We start from the raw sequence: 19,132 nt of genomic DNA on the forward strand, positions 1-19,132 counted from the left end.
AATCTTATTTTTTGTAAGTAAAACATTTTTACTAAAACTAACCTTTTAAAATAAGATCATTAAGCTAGACTTATCATTTTTAAAATAAGTCAATTTAAACGAAATCAATACTTTTAAATTAATACTGTTTAAGTAAACCTTACCATTTTAAAGTAAGTTCACATAACTAAGATTCAACATTTTTAAATCATTTTACCATCTAAGACTTCATAACACTTTAAGTTTATAAAGTCAAGACTTTTAGGTAAATCTCATTATTTAAAGTATACTACTAAAATAATTTTTCATGAACATCTTAACACCTCCTAATTTTTTAGGAAAAAACCTCAAGGGTTAGTAAGTATTATTTTCATAGTCATGAAAAAGAATGACTCTTAATTTAATATTTTACACTAAACATCTTTTAGTTATTCTTACCAATTTAAAGTAAGTCAACTAAAATAAATACAAATTTTTTTTATGAACATCTTAACACCTCCTAATTTTTTAGGAAAAAAACTTCAAGGGTTAGTAAGTGTTATTTTCATAGTCATGAAAAAGAATGACTCTTAATTTAATATTTTACACTAAACATCTTTTAGTTATTCTTACCACTTTAAAGTAAGTCAACTAAAATAAATACAACAATATTTTCATGAGCATCTTAACACCTCCTAAATTTTTAGGAAAAACCTCAAGGGTTAGTAAGTGTTAATTTCATAGTCATGAAAATAAATCCTAAGGTAAGACTTTCTACTACTTTAATATCCAAAACTTCATAACACTTTAAGTTTATGAAGTCAAGACTTTAATAAATCATCTTTTATCCCAAATAATTATTTTAACTTGGAAATCAAAGAGTAAAATATGCTAAACCACTTTTAAAACATAATACTTTCCAAAAATAAAACATTTTCAACAACAACTCATCAACATCATAAACTTTCAAGAATAAAATACAAACTTTTTCCTAAACACATTAAAGGTTCCTTTGATGTTAAAATCATCACCTTTAAAAATATTCAAATGCTAACAATATTTTCTAATATTTTCAAATAAATAACTCATCTAACATTGTCCAAAAATATAGTTTTTCCATCTAAGAACAAGGAAGAAATTTCAAGATTTACAAAAGTCAAAAACTACATAAAGGTTCATATGATTTTATTATCATCCCCTTTAGTTATGCCTTCATAAAATACTTAAAGAACAAATATAAACTCTACTTTATGAACAACATGATAAAAGCTCATAACTTTCTATGAAGTATGAGAAGAAGATGAAGAAGAGAAAATAAAAGACTACCTTAGTTTGTATAGGAAATTTAGTGTAAAAATGAGAGAATGAGGTGAGGTATTTATAGGAGAGTCTCACCATCATCAAATCATAAAATTTAATGCAAAGTAAGTAGATTTAGACTAACATAGGTGATGTGTCTAATAGTGGTGAAGTGAGAGGATTTGTTGAGTGATTTAGGGGATTTTGTGTAAGAGAATATGTACTTTTGCTTGTTTAACAAGCAAGCTTCTTACATGAAAATGATGGACACCTTTTCGATGACATATTCTTGATTAAACCATTCCCTAGTATTGTCGGCTAATACCCGATCAGATAATAAAAATCTTCCGATTTCGGTTTACCGTTAGAACTTTGAAACAGGGAATTCGGAGTGAAAAATAATTAGAAATGCAATCTGGACAAACTTGATGTCCATCTTGACTCAAAATAATATTTCGAAGCCAATGGCGCAATCAGAATTCGATTCCGAGTTACGGAACTCAAAAACACGTTATTGGGCCGAATTCGGGCGAATTTGGGTCCGAGAGCATCTCAAAAACTTTCTGTCACAGAAAATTACAAAAATTTATCACAAAATAGGAAATCACAAAACAAGACTAATACTCAACTACGGTTTAGTCTAATTAAATACCGATTAATTTCTAAAATTAATCGTTGTTAAAATAAATAATTAATAAAACATATACAGAAAATTCACGGTGTTACAAATAACATACTAAGATATCATGATTTTCTCATGGTGTATATGGAGAAAAATGGAGAAGAGAAAAAGAGAAAGAATACCTTAACTTTCTTTAAGAGAATTAGTGTAAAAATGAGAGGATGATGTGAGGTAATTATAGGAGAGTCTCACTCTTTCTCAAATCTGAAAATTAAGGAGAGGCAATCTAGCTTTAGGCTAACTTAGGTGTTGTGTTTAACAATGATGGAGTGAGGAGATTTGGTGAGTGATTTAGGGGATTATGGAAGCTTTGACTTTGCTTGTTTGACAAGTCATTGACCCATGATGTGATTAATACTCTGACTTGATTGATGCAACGTAATTTTGCAATTGAAGTCATGTCCGAGTATTACTGGGTAACTTCATCCAGAAATATACGATCTACTGATTTAGGTTTTTTGCCTGAAATGTCGAAACTTGAATTTCGAGGCGGAAAATACCTAGAAATGAGGTACGGACAAAATTGGTGTCTATTTTGACTAGAAATAATATTTCGAAGCCAACGGCGAAATCGGAATTCGATTCCGAGTTACGGAACCAAAAAACTGGGTGAAAACTCGATAAAACGACCTGAAATCGTCTCAGAAACTTTTATTCTCCAAAAATCTTGAAAAAATAGGGCAAACAAGAATATTATATAATACAAGACTAAAACTGAACTGAGTTTTAACCTAAAATATTACTGATTAATTTATATAATTAATTCATTAACAACTAATTACTTAATTAAACATGCTCGAAAAAATACGGTGTTACAAAACGCATTCAACTTGGGGCATGAAAATATGAATGGATGATGCTTCTATTTATAACATTGGATTTTTTCCAAGTTTTTCATCTCTCATATGTGAGACTTCGGAGTTGTTTTTTTTTAAACTCTTTTATGTGGGACATGAGAGTTTTTTATATTTTACATCCAAAAGTTTTCACTAATGACTTCCAACAAATCAAGTTCCAATAATTCCTTATCCAAAAAGTAAGGAAATACATTTGTTAGCACCAAAAAATACAGCTTCACCCAAATGATTGGTATTGGAGCATAACATGAGCTTGAACGAAGACACTATAGTTGATTTTTTTTTTTGGAAGATGGAAGATAAATTTTTGTTCTTCAACTTTCAAATATGCATTATACACTTTCAGATTAAAAAGAGTACAGTATTACAATTTGTCGTGAATTTTATTTTAAATGGAAAAAAAACATCGTGTTTAGTACCATAATTAAAATCCTAAATTTCCATGAGATGTGTTCTATGCAATTGGTTTTGAAAATTTTAAGTATTCCAATATCACTACAAATTTTGTCTAGCTACACTACATATTTGATCTTTGAAGTGACAAGAATTCTCCTTAATCCTTATAAAGGTGTCTTTTTCAATATGGTCGTGCATATTAGGTTGCTCAGACATGCTATTATTTTCTGTGAAGCAATTAAAACGATTTGTGAAAAAATGCATCTCACAATTTTATTGAATTTGCAAACTAACATTGCATATATACAAGGAGAAGAAGATAGCTTTGCAAAACCAAATAATTAACCAAAATGGCTACAATTGTTATTCCTTGATTATATTGTGCTATTTCTAAGGCAAAAAATACTTTAGAAGTCCTAAACCTTTGATTTTAAAAGGGTGTGAAGATGACTTTGAACCGAATTAGTATCTATATCATCAATCCTTCCTAAAATTAAATCACCAACATAGATGAGGAGGACAATAAATTTAGTACCATTTTTCTTAGTAAACAAGTAGTGATTATAAGGTGATTGAATGTAATTCAGAGAGGGAAGAGTAAAGGAGATTTTGTTGTGTAGTAGCTCATATCAGTTTTTCCTTGTAAGGTAGTGAGCCTGTTAATGAGATAAGTTTTTAACAATAAAGTGGAAAGTAAAAAATGTTAAGTTTAGTATGATGTAATATTAACATCACAAGGTGTTAAAAATATTAAAGTGTTAGAAAAACAAACTCATTCTTGAGCGTAATTAATTTAGTTGAGAAGTAATACCGTGTGTCATAAAATATTAGTTTTATCCTCAAAAACAAAAAAATACCAACATGTAATTGATTTACTTGATATATGTTCTATGCTATATCATTTTACTAATTCTTCTACTTAAAGAAAGTGATATAGGTAACTTCTAAATTAGTTATTAATAAATAAAATATATTCTTATGATATATGTCATAAAAAATATGGAAATTAATAAGAAAATATAAATATATCATTTTTCATACTTATTTTCACTTAAACAATGTCTGAATTTGAGTTTTGGATACAGGGAAAACAAATCTATTCTGCTTCCCTCTCCAAAATTTATTGATGGTTGTACTGGAATAAAATTATTTCTTACAATAGAATGTCAGCTAAAAAATAAATATATCAAATAAATTATCCAATATATTAAATAACCAATTATAGAGTTTTAAATCATTGATTCAGTAGCCTAACACACATGTCAGAGAAAATCCTTTAATTAATTAATGCCTTTCTACATATGGATAAATTGAATTAAATAAAATTAAAGTAATTCCTTTGTATGTCTCCTCTCATTCAAAAGGGTCAACCATTCCATTTCGCAAAGAACCAAAAACTGACACTGCTTCTTGCCTCCGAACAGCACGACACCGTTTTGCACGCCGCCAAAATCAACCCCAAACCCATGAAAAAATAACACGTATATATACTCTTTATTGTTTTCTGTCCTGCGAGTAACGAAACGGCGCCGTTTCCACCTATTACAAAACCGCGAACGACTTGCATAGAATAAAGTCACACACAAAAGTCACCACTCTTCAGAAAATCTCGCTCCCTCTCATGGATCGGAGGAGAACTGAGAGTCCAGTCTACACGCGCCAATGGAGCGGTGGTTCCAGCAGCACCGGTTCATCGTCGCCGGTGATGTCACCGGGTAATCCTCAGTCGCGGCTTGGTCCTACATCCACTGGCCTCTCCACCGTCAAGCGCACTCAAAACGTTGCCGCTAAAGCCGCCGCGCAGCGTCTCGCTCGCGTCATGGCTTCTCATACAACCGCCGCGAACGACAGGGAGGAGGATGACGATGACGACGATCTCGATTTCCGGTTCAGTGCTCAGCATCCTCCCGCGGTTTCTTCTTTCTCTAATAACGGCGGTAGTCACAGGAGTAGTAGTTCTAGTTCCACTGTTCCTCCGATTTCGATCATGAGACCTAACAGATCTCCTTCTCCTGCGGTAATTATCGCTTAACATTTTACATGTGAATTGGTTCCGATGTGTTTAGGTGATCGTTTTCGCAGATTAGTTTGTTGAATTGTGAAAAATTAAGATGATTCGTGTGATGCTGGAAATTTGATCGGTTTTGAACTTATTAATGTTTTGCCGTTTCGACTGTTTGCATGGATTCCTTTGCTGAATTGTGGAAAAATTGAAGATGATGAGATTTTGATCATTTTTGAACTTAGTAATGGTTTTTTAGTTCAATTGATGGCACGGATTTGGTTGTTGAATTATGGAAATGGAGATCATGCGTATTTGATGCTGGAAATTTGATTGGTTTTGAACTTACTGCTGTTTTGTTGATTTATGACTGTTAATTTGATGTCATTGATAGATTGAGTGAAATCTAAGTGTTTTTTTATTGCCAATGTTGTTGTTGAGCTTATAAGATTTGTATGTTTTTATTAGTTAAGTCGGAACATTTTAGAGCGTACTCCTTCCTTCCGTTCAACATCAGCTGGAAGACCAGCGGTTTCGGTTCGATCAGCACAGGTGGTGCCACCTAGCAAATCCACAATTCGAACACCTATGCGTGTACCTCCAATTGATCCTCCTACCAATCGAGGTAGAGAGAAAAGGTAGCATGCACTATTTTCATAATTCCATATTTCTTATTGTTTTTGCTTTGCAACAATGGGGATTGAGTACGTTTTGTTGTTGTGGACTTGCGGCATTTCCAGGTTGAGCCAATAGTAATATAAAGCTGAATCATCATAAAATAAAAGCTAGTTGTCTAAAGCACTTGTAACACTACTTAAGTAAAGTGTTGTTCTCACAGTGCCAACTCCATCAAACAAATGATTGGCTTTTGCAGGAGTTTGGTCATATCATCTCTCCACAATTCAAATATTACCCTAAAACATAAAAAGCTGTTCTAAGTGGGTAGCTTGTGAAGTTTCAAGCTGATTTCTTGTTATTGTCTAAACAAAATAAAAGTAATACGACAGATTCACATGTAGGCGTATACTGTACGATGACATCAGTCAAATTCATTGCCTGCTTCCCAAAAAATCATCACTATTCTATTTATATAGACCAATTATTAGATGAAAACATTTTCTCTTCCTTCCCCATATTTTCTGATGTGCTTTATGAAGATGTTGAATTCACTGGCTCTAGCCTTGCCTTTGTCTATATTTTCCTTCTAGGTGCAAGCAATTGATTATTTTTTATTTATGATAAGTTCAATCCTTATTTTATCTATTGAGGCCATACATGTGGCTAGCATACTGTAGTTCATTGGCCATTTAAGTTTTTTTTCATCTGATCATTTAGCTAATGTTGATGACCCACTTGTCTTCAAATGTTAATAATTGATGAATGATTTCAGATTTCCATCAGATACCAATGTTAGGCAACTTAACTCAAAAGACACAGGAGATCAACACAAAGCTTCTGCACTCCGTGATGAAGTATAGTATTTACATTCATTAATTTCTTTCTCCAGAAATAAAATCGGATGGTCCTTATATTCATTGGCTGTGCTAATTCCCGACCTTTATTGTTGTAGATTTTGCAATATAATTCCTGAGTTATGAGTTTTGAAGTTGTTTCATATTGATATTGCAGCTCGACATGCTAGAAGAAGAGAACGAGATTATGTTAGAAAAGGTATGCTCCATCATCCCCAAACAAAGTCAGTTTTATGTACATGTTATGTGGAATATATGTTTGATTATTTCACAGCTAAGGATTGCAGAAGAAAAACGACAAGAAGTGGAGGCAAGAGCTAGGGAACTTGAGAAACAGGTGATGTTTTTGCTACATATTTAATAGACTTGGAAACCTAACAAACAGTATTTAATACGACAGTATATATTAGCATTTAGGAGTGGGTGAGTGGCCCCTGTGCAAGTCTGGGATGGAGTGATTGAACTTGGTCTTCTTTATTAATGGGCTAAGTGAACAATTACATAAATGAGTTTGACACCACATATTGACCAAAAACCTTAAGAGATTAGGTCTATGGGTCTTCCCACTTTATGTTGTTCAACTTAGCTCATTTTATTAATGTGGGGCCTCTTTATTTCTCAAGATTCCCTCTCTAATCCAACTGGGTTGGCCCAATGTGACTTGTCCTTAATCTTCAGCATGGGCTTTTACTTCAAGTTCTTTGAGCCTCAGGTTGTCTTGTTCATTTTTGGTCACTTGGGCTTGTGCTTCTTTTATTTGACTTGAGTCTCTAGCCTACAAGTCTGCAATATGTCTTCATCTAGTAGGATCTTGGGCTCTGATACCATATTAGAATTTAGGAGTGGGCCCTGTCCAACTCTTCGATGGAGTGAGTGGACTTGGTTCTTTTCATTAATGGACTAAGTGAACAACAATTGGATTGAATCATGGGAATATGGTCAAAATAGTGCTTATGATGCTTTTGGGGTTAAGTTAGACCTAGCCTGCAGAATTATAATAGTATAGATAGCAAATATTGAATACTCCCTCCATTCTTTTTATGTCTTCTTAGAAAAGTTTGTTCATTTTTATCTGTCAAACTTACAAGAGGTTGATCATCTGCCAGTGACTAATCCTGCATAATTAGCTTCTGCATACACTTCCATGGATACCTTTCCACCTCTTCTGAACAACAATCCTCTTCCAGGTCTTGTTTTGAGAAATTGCTCTACTGATTGTAAGCATATCAACCTCTTACCATACATGAATTGACTAAGAATACTAACAACATATGTTACATCTGCTCTAGTGTTATAGGCCTAATATATCGATTTTCCCACCCACCTCTAATATTTGAGCTCTGTCAATCTTGAGACTTTTTTCCATTTTTTTCCATTCCGTGATTCTGCTAAATGGGTACATGTACATCAGTAGCCTTATACACCATTTTTAGTCTTAATGAAAAGATTATGGACATATTTCCTATTGGAAATAAAGATGTCTTGTTTGGAGTAAGCAACTTCTATCCCAAGTTTCCAACGAAGGACTTTAGCCTTCCATTACTCTTCATTTCAAATTCAATAAAATTGTCTACGTTGTTGGTATTTGCTACTAGATCAAATGTTCTTGATAGTCAATTTAATATGATTGAGTGTATCCTTTTGTAACTAACCTTGCTTTATATTGACCCATGTGGCATCATACTAATATTCCAAAGCATAGATCCATTTGTATATCACTAGTTTTCTCTTGGTCTTTCAACAACCTCCCATATTTCATTTGTTTCTTGTATACTTATCTCTTCATTCACATCTTGAACCTAGTTCTTATCTTCGAAAGAATCTTGAACTGATGTTTGGGTTATCTCTTCATTCATAGCTTGAACCTAGTTCTTATCCTTGAAAGAATCTTGTACTGATGATGGGGTTATGATAGAATCAAGAGCTGAAATGAAACTCTTGTTTGGTACGGTAGGTTTTTTTTAAAGAAATAAATCGAGAAATAGGGTACCAGGTGCAGGACCTTTTCCCTTTCCTGAATGCAATAAGTAATTCATCAGGATCATTCTCATAAAAAAAACCAGAATCATGGTCGCAGTCTGTGACCCACTTATTCAAAGGAATATTAAAGGTACCAAGTTTTGAAATAGGAGTGAAATACTTATATCGTTAGCACTTGTTGTGTCTTCAGTACTTACTGTATGTTCAGCCATCTGAAATTGCTATTGGACCAATTCGGGTTCACCCCCCTACTCTGATACACCAATTTTGGTGAACTGGCCATTGATCGGTGTAAACAATCCAGGAATATATTCTAGAGCTGCCTTAGGTGACACGGGTAAAATGACTCAACTTCCAGACCGCTCTCCCCTAAAGTAGAGGACGCGTAAAGGAGTCGTCTTCATGAAAGATGACATCCATAGAAATCAAGAAGTGACAACTTGAAGGGTGACAGCACGAGGATCAAGTTTGATGCAATGCTGTCAATGAACTTTAACAAAGACCACATTGCCAAAAAACACAAGACTGCAGACTCGGCATAATAGAAATAGTGGGGAAAAAAGGATGTCTGGAGCTCTGCAATAATTACATAATTATTCTATTGTCTAAAATCTTAATGTAGAACCGTGGAGCCTTAAAACAGCTGTCATCCATATACTGAGTTTGCTGATATTTCTACCCTGGTTCATTTTGATTTTTGCAGGTGGCGAATCTTGGAGAGGGTGTATCCTTAGAAGCTAAACTCCTTAGCAGGTAAACTACCTTTAAACTCGCTTGTATGCCCGGTGGAACTAGAACTACTTATTTTACTCAGGTTTTAGGTTATGATTTGTGTGTTATATGTACAGGAAAGAAGCTGTTGTGCGTCAAAGAGAGGTATGCCATAAGAATGGATATTAGATGTGGCAAAAATATGAAATAAGTCATGATAGGAAGTAGGATGTGTTGTGATCGCCCTTGACAACTCACTACCAGTGTTGTCAAATGGCGGCTATAGCGGAAACCTGCTAAATGGCTACGCCCGCCATTTGTTGATATTGGGCCGCCATGGCAATGGCGTTACAGGGTGATAATGGCAGAAATGACGCTGCTAGTGGGCACTTTGGGTTAAAATTTGGGGCTTTGCCCAAAAATTGTAAACTGTGAATTAAACTGTGCTTCGTCTGCTTCAGAGAATCTAACCTCATTCTCCGTCTCTGTCATCTGCCAATTTTTGCGTTCTTTGAAAAACACTACTAACAATGGTTTTTTACTTGTTACCCTAGCTCTTTAAGATTTTTTTAAATCATTCTCTTTCAAATTAAATACAATTTTACATTCAGCAAACTTTTAACTCCATTATAAAAACATTATTGGTGGTGGTATTTGTACTTGTTAACTCTAGTTCTTTTAAGATTTTTTAAATCATCTCCGTTCAAATTAACTACAATTTTATATTTTAGACCATTCAGTCTAATTGGTTAAAGACAATTTTACTGCGATGGTTTATGTGGCCTATGTTATTATTAATATTTTTTAACCTTTCAGTCTAATTGGTTAATGACAACTTACTTGTTAACTCTAGTTCTTTTAAGATTTTTTAAATCATTTCCTTTCAAATTAACTACAATTTTATATTTTAGACCATTCAGTCTAATTGGTTAAAAACAATTTTACTGCTATGGTTTATGTGGCCTATGTTATTATTAATATTTTTTAACCTTTTTTTTATGTAATATATTTTTTAATTAATTTTTTAAACTGCTATGATGATGTCTGTTGTTTTCCTACGACACCATCCGTGATGCCGTGATGACAGAATTTTGGCAAATGCCATGGCCTACCATTCACCATCGACAACACTGCCCACTACACCAGCTCTGCTAAATTTTAATCACGAAAAAGTTTCCTGCACAACTGGGAAGCACACATAAGTGCATATTTCTGTAAAGGAGAGTTAACCAGAGGCAGATATGCTGCTGGTTATATAATAACTTCATATTTTTGTTCCTAAAGCCCATCAATGCTGGTTCTTTTGGAGAATGCCCTTGGAATACTCAGTATTTTTGTCACAGGCTGCTCTCAAGGCTGCACAGCAGTCACAGGATAGAAGAGATGAGGAAGTTGTGGCCCTTCGTGTGGAAATTCAGGTATTTTTTAAGAAAGCACACATTCTTTTCATATTTTATTTGTGATATATATCTGGTATGGTCAATTATCCTCTGTTATAATAAGTATAGCTGTCTTCTTTGACTTTGTTAATGTCAGAACCTAAAAGATGATGCTGCAGCAGCTGTAGAACAACAGCATGAAGCTGAAGCTGAAGCAAAGGCTCTTCGCACTATGACACAGAGGGTGATTTTGACCCAAGAGGAAATGGTTTGTGTTTTCAATTGTAATGAGAACTGTTAGGATATTAGAAATATTCCATAATATTTTTCATTTCTTGAAATTGATTATGTCATTAAAGGTAATCATGTTAGGATCAATTATGTCATGTTAGGATTCTATGTCTTTTGTTATTGGCTTATAAATACAACCAATTTTTTGAACTTTTGAATAATCTCAACATATCACTTAAGCATCAATCTTATAATATTGTGATTCTCTATTTTATCTCTTCCTCCTTTCCTCCCTAAAATCCTCCAATTCAACAACGACTAACACATATATTTTCCCATCTGACTCGATTAATTTAATTTTCTATTTTTAGGAGGAAGTTGTCCTGAAGAGATGCTGGCTTGCCCGCTACTGGGGATTTGCTGTAAAACATGGTAACAAAATTTCTAATGCTCTATAATTTCTACAGAAAAAGAAAATCTCCACTGAATTACTGAAATATTATAATACTCTAATATTACGGTATGTTACTTCCATGCTTTCTAGGCATATGTGCAAATATAGCACAATCCAAGCATGAGCATTGGTCTTCTCTAGCTCCTCTTCCATTTGAAGTGGTCATCTCTGCTGGACAAAAGGCTAAGGAGGAATCTTGGAATAGAAGTGAGTGAGTTAATACTAAAAATTTAGCTTGAAGTTTTCCTCTCTTAAATAACTACATTGACATCTAATTAAAGAGCATGGACCAGATGGTGATGATCCAGATAGAAGCAAACTTGTTTGTGATTTGAATGATCTCACTGTGGAAGGAAACATTGAGAGTATGCTTTCGGTTGAGATGGGTTTGAGGGAACTTGCATCTTTGAAGGTACTTCATAAGTGAATGTTTTGTTCGGTTATATATATATATATTTATCATGTTTCCTCTTGAACATTTTAGATATGAAGAAGTATATTCTAATGCCTATTGCTTATTTAAAGCATGGATTTCATAAACCCAGACATTTTGTTTGATATAAAACCATTTTCGATTTTGAATCTTCTCACCTAATAGCTTAATCTTTTGGGGGACTTGGTTCATGACATGGTATCAGCCCCTCTATAGCCAAGCGGGATGGAGTTCAATTTTGCTGCTTCATTCTCCTAAATAAGTGTTGAATTTCAGCACAAGCTAGGTGGTGCCTCTGTGTTCTGCACAGTTCAAGCCCAAACGGCTCATGCATGATGGGCTTGTTAAATATAAAACCACCCACAACCTTTCACCTATCAGTTAATGGTTCATGACACCCTTATATGATGAATTTTGTTGAAATTTACTTCCTATTTTTGGGTTTTTCTGTATTCTGTTCACCCTTCTCTGTTCTTGACTTCTAAGAGAATATTTTGACGAAATTCTGTTTTGCAGGTTGAGGATGCTGTTGTGCTTGTATTAGCCCAACATAGACGCACAAATTTGGTTCGTCAGTCCATATTAGGTATTTTTTCTTGTGCTTTTCAAATCTGGAGTTTTATACTCCTTTTCTTGCTAATCAATTTAGTTACTCTATTCTTTCCTTTGATTTATGATATCTGCATATATCCTACCAGCAAATAGCACAATTCTTACCATACTAATTTAGTTTTGATTTATGTGCATATTTTTAAACTATAGTGTTAAAATCTGTATTGATCTATTTTCAGATTCCAAATCACCTGACGATGCTAAATATTCAGAAGCATTTGGTACGAGATAAGTAGTCAGCTTTCATTTTGGTGCTTAATTTGATGTGCTTTAGCAATGCTAAGTTTGTGGAGATACAAGAGAATGTTAGTAGAGTCTAGGTTGTACATTTGTGTTGCATGATTTCTCTGCTTAACTATTATTGGTGATATCTCACTTGTATATTTTTTCGATTTCTCTACACTTTTCTTCTTCTATGGAGACCAAAATGGAATTGGTAGGTTTTATGCATGGTTTGATGACTTGACCAGATATTCATGAAATTTGCATGGCTCTTTATCATTTGCTACCATCTTCACTGTCTAAGAAATACAAAATCACCCTTGCCATCTACAAACTAAATGGAGTAAATATTTTGGTTGTGTTTCAATGGGCTTTAAAGCATACCCCAAGACTCGTGAATTTTTTTGCCAATGTTATAAGGCAGTGTGACAATCATGACCTTTGATTGAATTGCTTAAACCCAATTTATTATGGACCAACTTTCATGTAAGGAATGGGCAGTATGCATCCATGGTTCGTAGGTATTTTTGCTTATATTGTATTACACAGATATAGCTGCATTTAGTCATTTTTATTTCATAAATGGAGATGTTCTGGAAGATGAGCTGGTGAGTCTTTGTTCATTTTATGTTCTTTGTTTCTTACAGAGTTGAGTGAAGAGGAAGCAGAAGATGTTCATTTCAAAGAGGTTAGTTTCTTGTTTTTTGAAGATTCTGATATTGCTTGTTCTCAAATGATGTTTATGGCAAGCTCATTTATACTAGCATTTTTTCCATGTTAAGATATGGAAAGAAGAAATATAATGGTTGTTAAAGGATAGAGTTAATCTTAGAGCAGGAGGGGGACAAGTAGGATTTTAGAAGTGGTAGAGTGTAGCATGAAGCTTAGCTTAACCTAAAATACAAAATTACATTAAAAAAGACATGCATATATATGTATATACCTAGAATAGTAACATAGATATGAACTTAGAAAAGAGAAGCGTAAAAGAGCAATAAGGTATTTGCGGAAGGAGCAATAAGGTATTTGCGGAAGGAGCAATAAGGTATGTGGGGGAAGAATCATAAAAGTTTTGGGGTGAAGGAGCGACCCTATTGCACGATTTGAACAAAAGAAATGACTGAAGAAACACTGCAACATGATTTTTATAGAAGAAGTGGGTGAGTTTTTGACAAATTGCTCAGTTTCCCACATGTGACATCAACTTTAGGGGAAGAGATGAAAGATTTCTGAAACTGGGAGACTGAATATGCAAGAATTGACATTTTTTTTCTTTTTTAAAAATGTGTCAGACCAAAAATTAGGTTAAAATGGACTGGACATAAATTAGGTTAAAAATGGGTTGGGCTAGAACCCGGGTCAAAACAAACCCGAAATTATAGCAGAAAGGTCAAAATGACTATCTCCTTCCTCAACGTGAAAAGGCATGACGATTCAGCAATCTAACACTCCAATATGACGCTCCGCCTCATGTCGTCGTTGGTTCGCTTTTCTGATTGCATCAACACAGTTTCCACCATGAAAAGCGTTGAATTGTGCGATGGAACGTTTTGGAGCGTGCTTTTGATAACCATGAGAAATATGTCTAAATTGGATAGAGGTCTTAGACATATGTGCCTAGATGAAAGGGCTGAGTGTAGAGTATAAAGAAAAGGCTAAGATAGAGTCCCGATCAAGTGGTGAAAATTAAAGGGCGAGGAACGAAGGAGCTTCTAACAAAGGGCAATAATGGAGGAAGGTTTTTGAGTCACAAGGAAGTGCTACCGATATGTTGGATGAGATGGCCAAGGGAATTAGGAAGATAACAAAGGAGACACTAGATGAATCTAAACTTGAGGCTTTGGACCAAAGAGTAATGAATCATGCTGGTAGGACAAAAGTGTCCAAGATAAAATTAAGGTGAAAAGGGAATGTTATAAAACATGGTCTTTGTGTAAAGATGCTAATAGTTTAGAAAAATACAAGGCAACTAAAAAACACACTAGGAAAGCTGCGAGAGCGAGACGTGAGATAGGTACCAAGGAAGGGGAAAGAAGCATTTATAGGCTTGCAAAAGGTAGTGAAATGAAGACAAGAAACTTGGACCAGGTAAAATGCATTAAAGATAAAGTGGAAATGTTTTAGTGAAAGACACAAATTTAACAAAAAATGAAGGGACTATTTTCATGAGCTTTTCGGGAGTTGCAAATGTAAAAATGTTTTAAAAGGCTATAAAATGGCATAGTGGTTGGACCTCAATAACATACCTATTGAGGTCTAGAAGATTGTAGGAGAGCAAGACAATAGTTGGCTTTCAAAGTTGTTTAATGAGGTTATGAGGTTTAAGATGTCTAACAGGTAGAGAAACATATTAGTCCTTATTTATAAGAATAACGGAGATATATAAAATTGTGCAAATTACAAGAGATTAAGCTCATGAGCCATACTATGAAGCTATGAAAGAAGATAATTAAGCAGAGGATGAGACAAAATATGTGTATCAATGAAAATCAATTTTATTTTATGTCAGGGACCATGGAGATTGCATACCTACTACTATAATTGATAGAGAAATACCGAAGGAACCTAGGGAATTTACACTTGGTTTTCATTGATTTGAAGAAAGTATATGGTAAGGTGTTTAGAGAAGTATTTTGGAAAGCTCTAGAGAAGAAAGAAATTGAGATTGTCTACATTGAAGCAATCAAGGATATGTCTGATCAGGTCAAGACTGATGTGAGAATACAAGATGAGGTCTCAAGATTTTCTTATTGCTACAGGACTACACCAATGGTCAATATTGAATCATTATTTGTTTATGTCGATCTGAGATGTACTTATTATAAGAAAACGGTTACAGAGAGATAGAGAGAGAGAAGAAGAACGGAAGAATGAAGAAGAGGTTACTGAAACTGAATTTTGTTATTATTCTAAAACTGAATTACAAGAGAGGAAGAGAGAGTTTATATAAGGATTGCCAGCTCAGCACAGTGAAGCTAGGCACAACCAATTTCTCTCTTAATCAAAAACAGAATCACAACACCTTAGATTATTCTAATATACCCCCCTGAATTTGCGAAAGTTAGTGAATTTATCAGTGGAGAGAGGCTTGGTAAGGACATCAGCAGTTTGAAGATCAGAAGGCACATGAGCAACAATCAAGGTCTTATTTTGAATCTTGTCACGAACAAAGTAGAGATCAAGCTCAATGTGCTTGGTTCTACTGTGAAGCACAGGATTATGTGACATAGCAACAGTACTTAAATTGTCACACAAAATGGTAGGTGTTGAGTATGAGAACTTAATTTCTTGTAAAAGAGACTCAACCCACATCAGTTCTTGAGCAGCCAATGCTAGACTCCTGTATTCAGCCTCTGTGCTTGATCTGGAGATGGTGTTCTGCTTTTTAGACCACCAGGTAACCAGATTAGGGCCAAGATAGATGCATGCTCCTGAAATTGACTTTTTGTTATACACATCAGAGGCCCAGTCAGCATCACACAGAGCTGTGATAGAGAGGGGGGCTGAGATAGCAGCCTTCTGAAGAAATAGACCACAGGATACAGTTCCTTGAAGATACCAAAGTATTCTTTTTACAGCAGCCCAATGTGAATTAAGAGGTTGACTGAGAAATTGACAAACTTTATTGACACTATAGGTAATATCAGGCCTAGTGATGGTTGCATACTGAAGAGCACCAACAATAGACCTATAGAAAGTGGGATCATCATAGAGGTCATTTCCTGACTTTGTAAGTCTGCAATTGCTTGTCATGGGAGCTGTTACTGGTTTGGCAGTGCTCATATTTGCTCTATCTAGGAGATCTCTGATGTATTTGGATTGGGACATGAGAAGAGAACCATCAGTGAGATGTTTGATCTCAATGCCAAGAAAATAGTCTAGTTTCCCGAGTTGTTTAAGAGCAAAGGAAGAGCTAAGTTCCTTGATGACCTTGTAAACTTGAGAAGAGGAAGAACCAGTGACAATGATGTCATCAACATACACAAGAACAAAGAGATGAGTAGAGGAGGAGATCTGCATAAATAATGAATTGTCACACTTGCTGACCACAAACCCGAGACTGAGAAGAGTAGACTTAATGATTTGTCACTGTATTGAAAACCAGAAGGTTGTTGCATGTAAACTTCTTCATTGAGAACTCCATTTAAGAATGCATTATTGATATCCAGTTGTTCAATGTGCCATTGATAGGTAACAGCAAGAGTTAAGAGAATACGGATGGTGATAGGTTTGACTACAGGTGAGAAAGTATCAGTGTAGTCAACACCAAAGGTTTGATGAAACCCCTTAGCAACCAACCGTGCTTTATACTTGTGGATAGACCCATCAGGATTCTCTTTAATGCGAAAAACCAATTTGCATCCAATGGCATGTTTACCAGGAGGTAAAGGAACTAGAGACCAAGTTCCTAAAGCAAGAAGAGCATTGTACTCTTCTTGCATAGCTTGCTTCCAAACAGGATCAGCAAGAGCAGATTTGGCACTAACAGGTTCACGTTGAGTGAGGAAAACACTAGGAACTATAGTTTTAAAAATTCCAGATTTGGACCTTGTCTGCATGGGGTGAGTAGATGAAGATGGCAATTGATTAAGTAACAAATCAGTGGAAGAGGATGTATTTCTGGAGTCAAACTCATGTATGATAGTATTTGCAGGACTAGCGAGCAAAGGGGAAGACATGGAGGTGGACAAGGGGACAGAGTTTGAAGGGATATCAGTTGATGAAGCAGGGGTAAGAGGTAAGAAAATTGATGTAGGAGGTGAAGGAATGATGGAATTGGTGGAAGGAGACAAAACAGTTAGGTCATTATGAACAAAAAGAGAGTTATCATGAAAGGGAAATGATTGTTCATTAAAAATGACATCCTTCGAAACATAAAGCCTCCCATCTGAAGACAAACATTTATAACCTTTGTGATTAGGAGAATAACCCAAGAAAACACACTCAGTACTCCTAGGTTCAAGTTTATTTTTGTTGTAGGGTCTAAGTAGAGGAAAACAAGAACACCCAAAGACTTTAAGAAACTTGTAATCAGGAATAGTGCCAAACAGTTTCTGGTAAGGGGATTGATGTTGTAAAGTAGGTGTAGGATTTCTATTAATTAGATACACAGCTACAGTGAAGGCAAATTCCCAATAGCTCACGGGAAGTTTAGCATGAGATAAAAGAGTTAATCTTGTCTCAACGATATGCCGATGCTTCCTTTCCACAGTACCTTGCTAATGATGTGTGTGAGGGCAAGACAACCTATGTTGTATGCCTAAGGACTGAAGGTAGGTGGTGAATGGTCTAAATTCACCACCAAAGTCACTCTGAACAGCCTTAATGGTTGTATTAAACTGAGTTTTGACCCATTACAAGAACACTTGAAACATAGACAAAGTATCAGATTTTTGTTTCATAAGAAACATCCAAGTGAACCTAGAGTGAGCATCTACTATTGTAAAGTAATATCTAAAACCCGAATATGAATACTGAGGTGCAGGTCCCCACAAGTCAACAAACACAAGGTCAAAAGATTTATTGTAAACAGTAGAAGACAAAGGAGCATGTAATTTGTGAGCTTTACCCATACAACAGGCATTGCAAAAATCAGTGAAGTTCTTATTGCAATAGGGAATTTTACAATGTTTTAAGACATTATAGACAATGGCCTCATGAGGATGACCAAGTCTACAATGCCACAAATGAAAAGACCTAAACATAGAAGAAGTCCTATTACAATGGTCAACAGATTTATTCACTGTATTAACAAAATTATTTAAACCAGAAACAAGAGAGCAACTAGGACGAGAGACATAGCTGAGAAGAAGACCATGAAACGCATATAAGCCATCTTTGGTTATAGAACCTTGAAGGAGAAGCTCATTAGTAACCTGAGATTTAACAAAACATTTGTCAGCATGAAACTCAAAATAACAGTGATTATCTTTGGTAAATTGGGAGACACTAAGAAGATTTTTCGTAATTTGAGGGACATGTAAGAGGTTATGTAATGAAAATGAAAGAGGAGAGGTAGAAGAAGTAAACTGAGAACTCCCTGTGAAATGAATTGGTAAACCATGACCATTACCCATGAATATGTGATCTGGACCAAAGCGTTCCGTAGGAGTATGAATTAAACCAGCATCTGAAGTGAGATGATTCGTGGCTCCCGAATCAGGATACCAAGTGGAGTGTTTGGGAGCTTCAATGTTTGTTGTCATTGCATGAGGTGTGAAGGAAGGTGGAGAATAGGGAAGTCCTCGATGATTATTAGCACCATAAGGAACAAATGAGTGAGGACCCGGTCCTAGAAGAGATTGAGAGGAAGGAGGCCCAAACTGAGATGTGTGAGGCCCAAGAGTGTAGCGTGCTGCAGTTGGAGGAAAATGTGAAGGGGGAGAGTAGTAGTGATCCGTATATGAAGAGAGTTGGGCATGAGGAGGTCCATGAGAGTAATTA

General features: G+C 35.1%; 1 protein-coding gene across 4 annotated transcripts in view; it reads left to right on the forward strand.

Annotated features, from left to right (window-relative positions):
- The window catches only part of LOC109328096 (coiled-coil domain-containing protein SCD2-like), a 20,134-nt gene continuing 5,550 nt past the window's right edge, over positions 4,549 to 19,132 (forward strand). Inside the window, exons 1-15 of one of the 4 annotated variants that reach the window (XM_019561365.1) lie at positions 4,549 to 5,209; positions 5,663 to 5,832; positions 6,585 to 6,666; positions 6,824 to 6,865; positions 6,941 to 7,003; positions 9,350 to 9,399; positions 9,495 to 9,522; positions 10,701 to 10,775; positions 10,894 to 11,004; positions 11,339 to 11,399; positions 11,512 to 11,628; positions 11,703 to 11,833; positions 12,371 to 12,440; positions 12,646 to 12,687; positions 13,336 to 13,376. In XM_019561365.1, coding sequence (XP_019416910.1) covers positions 4,814 to 5,209; positions 5,663 to 5,832; positions 6,585 to 6,666; positions 6,824 to 6,865; positions 6,941 to 7,003; positions 9,350 to 9,399; positions 9,495 to 9,522; positions 10,701 to 10,775; positions 10,894 to 11,004; positions 11,339 to 11,399; positions 11,512 to 11,628; positions 11,703 to 11,833; positions 12,371 to 12,440; positions 12,646 to 12,687; positions 13,336 to 13,376 — 1,479 coding nt within the window. In that variant the 5' untranslated portion in view covers positions 4,549 to 4,813. The remainder of the gene's footprint in view (positions 5,210 to 5,662; positions 5,833 to 6,584; positions 6,667 to 6,823; positions 6,866 to 6,940; positions 7,004 to 9,349; positions 9,400 to 9,494; positions 9,523 to 10,700; positions 10,776 to 10,893; positions 11,005 to 11,338; positions 11,400 to 11,511; positions 11,629 to 11,702; positions 11,834 to 12,370; positions 12,441 to 12,645; positions 12,688 to 13,335; positions 13,377 to 19,132) is intronic. The other 3 variants (XM_019561366.1, XM_019561367.1, XM_019561368.1) reach the window with 3 other exon arrangements.

The sequence above is a fragment of the Lupinus angustifolius genome, chromosome LG15 (genome assembly GCF_001865875.1).
Source record: "Lupinus angustifolius cultivar Tanjil chromosome LG15, LupAngTanjil_v1.0, whole genome shotgun sequence".
Classification (NCBI taxonomy): Eukaryota; Viridiplantae; Streptophyta; class Magnoliopsida; order Fabales; family Fabaceae; genus Lupinus; species Lupinus angustifolius.